We start from the raw sequence: 1,945 nt of genomic DNA, 5'->3' as shown, positions 1-1,945 counted from the left end.
CCATCCATCCATCCAACCAACCGATGAATGAAGTAGCAACATGCCAGCTAAAAGTAGTAAGAAGCTAGTTAAATGTTAGCTTTAAACTAAAATTAGCATTAGCAGTGCTAGCAAAAACAGACTTCCATGTATTTCTATGAATAAAGTGAAATATGTTGAGAAGTTTAAAACCGACAGCAGCTGAACGTTTGGAAAGTAGCTCACAGTCTGAGGAAGTAGGTAGGTTCAGACAGAAACATTCAAACCTGAAGTAAAATAAAAGTCACAGCAGGAGAAACTCTGACGCTTCAGCAGGAGAACACGGTGGAACTTCTTTAACCAGCCAGCAGTAACTGAAGGAATCTTTGGGTCTAAAAGGTTCTGGATGTTTTGGATGTTCTGGATGTTTGTGGCTCACCTGGTCTCTGATGCTGGATCTTAATGGATAACTGTCGGACGAAGTCCAGCGGCAGCTTCACCACCTCCTGCAGAGAGGAGGACCACAGAGAGCTTCTGTCAGTGAAGCATCACAACAAACTGGCCCGGCCGGCCCGGCCCGATCCGGTCCAACCCGTTAGAACGGTTCAGACTCTGGTCGGTTCTGAGTAAAAACCTGTTTCTGTTTCTGAATCACTTCTTAAATCCACTCATCTTAACCTCACCTCCGGTTCTGTTTCCTGTAAACATGTCAGCCGGTTTATGACCCACAGACCCACCACCTCAGAACCAGAACCGCTCGGTGCCGTAGAGTCATATTTCTGAGTCCAGGTGAGCTGTGGACAAAGTGTCTTACCCCACTGTGGACGAACTTGTCCCCCAGCAGGCTGCTCATCACATTGGAGCTGAAGTCCACCATGTTCTGGATCTGCCTGAAGGCCTGCTCCACCGTCTGAACAACAAGAGACACGCTGTCAACACGGACGTGGACTTATCTGTCCCCTCTGGACTCTCAGGAGTCCCAGAATCAGGACGTCAGGCAAATCAGATGGAAATGTTGGTTGTTTTATGGAAATAAAAGAGGACAGACCTGCTCATTTATTCCCCTTCGCATTCAAAACAGAACAGATCGATTTTAAAAGCTTGTTTAAATAAAAATATCAGTTTAAAAAGATTAAAGCAGCGGTTCCCAAAGCAGGAGTTGGGGTCCCACTGTGGGTCAGAAGACATGAAGGTGGGGTCCAGAAATCTAATTTAAAAGTTCATATTTTCATTACAATTATTACCAAAGATAAATAAAAAGAATAAACTCAGTTTAAACGATTCGTCTCGTTCTGAACTGAATTGTTTATTTTAAGGTTTTAAGTTCTGATCCCGGGTTTTAGAACCAGGTGGAACCAGAGTCTCAGTTTACCTGTTGAAGGGAGAATCTGCTGAGAACAGGAAGCAGAACCTTGTCCCTGAACCCATACTCACCTGTGGAGGGTTCTCAGAGTCTTCTGCCGGATATTTCAGCAAACGTAGAACTCTGGAGAGCTGCGAGAACGAGACAGAAGGTCCGGTTAGGATCGCAGAATCTCACTTCAAACGGCTCTGAACAAACCAGGTAAAGTCCAGACCCCCTCCTCAGCAGGGTTCTGCTCCGGAAACAAGAACAAGAACTTCATCTACCGACGACCTGACAGTTTCAGTCCTCATCCCGAGGAGACATGATGTTCCTCTCAGCTTCGTTCAGACAGAAACAGGAACCAGAACTTCTTATTTAAACCGGATCAGAGGAGAAGCAGATTCAGGCTTTATTTACAGACACATAAAAAAACTAAGAACTTCATAAGAAGCTCTAAAACAGGTCCTGTTGGAGCTCTAATCCAGGTCCTGTTGGAGCTCTAAACCCGGTCCTGTTAGGAGCTCTAAACCAGGTCCTGTTGGAGCTCTAATCCAGGTCCTGTTGGAGCTCTAAACCAGGTCCTGTTGGAGCTCTAAACCCGGTCCTGTTGGAGCTCTAATCCAGGTCCTGTTGGAGCTCTAA

The 1,945-nt window shown here is 45.7% G+C and overlaps 1 protein-coding gene across 1 annotated transcript in view; it reads right to left on the bottom strand.

Annotated features, from left to right (window-relative positions):
* ippk (inositol 1,3,4,5,6-pentakisphosphate 2-kinase) overlaps positions 1 to 1,945 on the bottom strand; it is a 7,538-nt gene that overhangs the window by 4,274 nt on the left and 1,319 nt on the right. The window contains exons 2-4 of the mRNA XM_037975114.1: positions 1,393 to 1,452; positions 773 to 868; positions 354 to 464 (exon numbers count right to left, since the gene is read on the bottom strand). Of these exons, the coding sequence (XP_037831042.1) occupies positions 354 to 464; positions 773 to 868; positions 1,393 to 1,452 (267 nt within the window). The remainder of the gene's footprint in view (positions 1 to 353; positions 465 to 772; positions 869 to 1,392; positions 1,453 to 1,945) is intronic.

This window comes from Kryptolebias marmoratus, linkage group LG4, assembly GCF_001649575.2.
Source record: "Kryptolebias marmoratus isolate JLee-2015 linkage group LG4, ASM164957v2, whole genome shotgun sequence".
NCBI lineage: Eukaryota > Metazoa > Chordata > Actinopteri > Cyprinodontiformes > Rivulidae > Kryptolebias > Kryptolebias marmoratus.
Note: the sequence above shows the minus strand (reverse complement) of the source record. Positions and strands in the feature narration are given on the sequence as shown.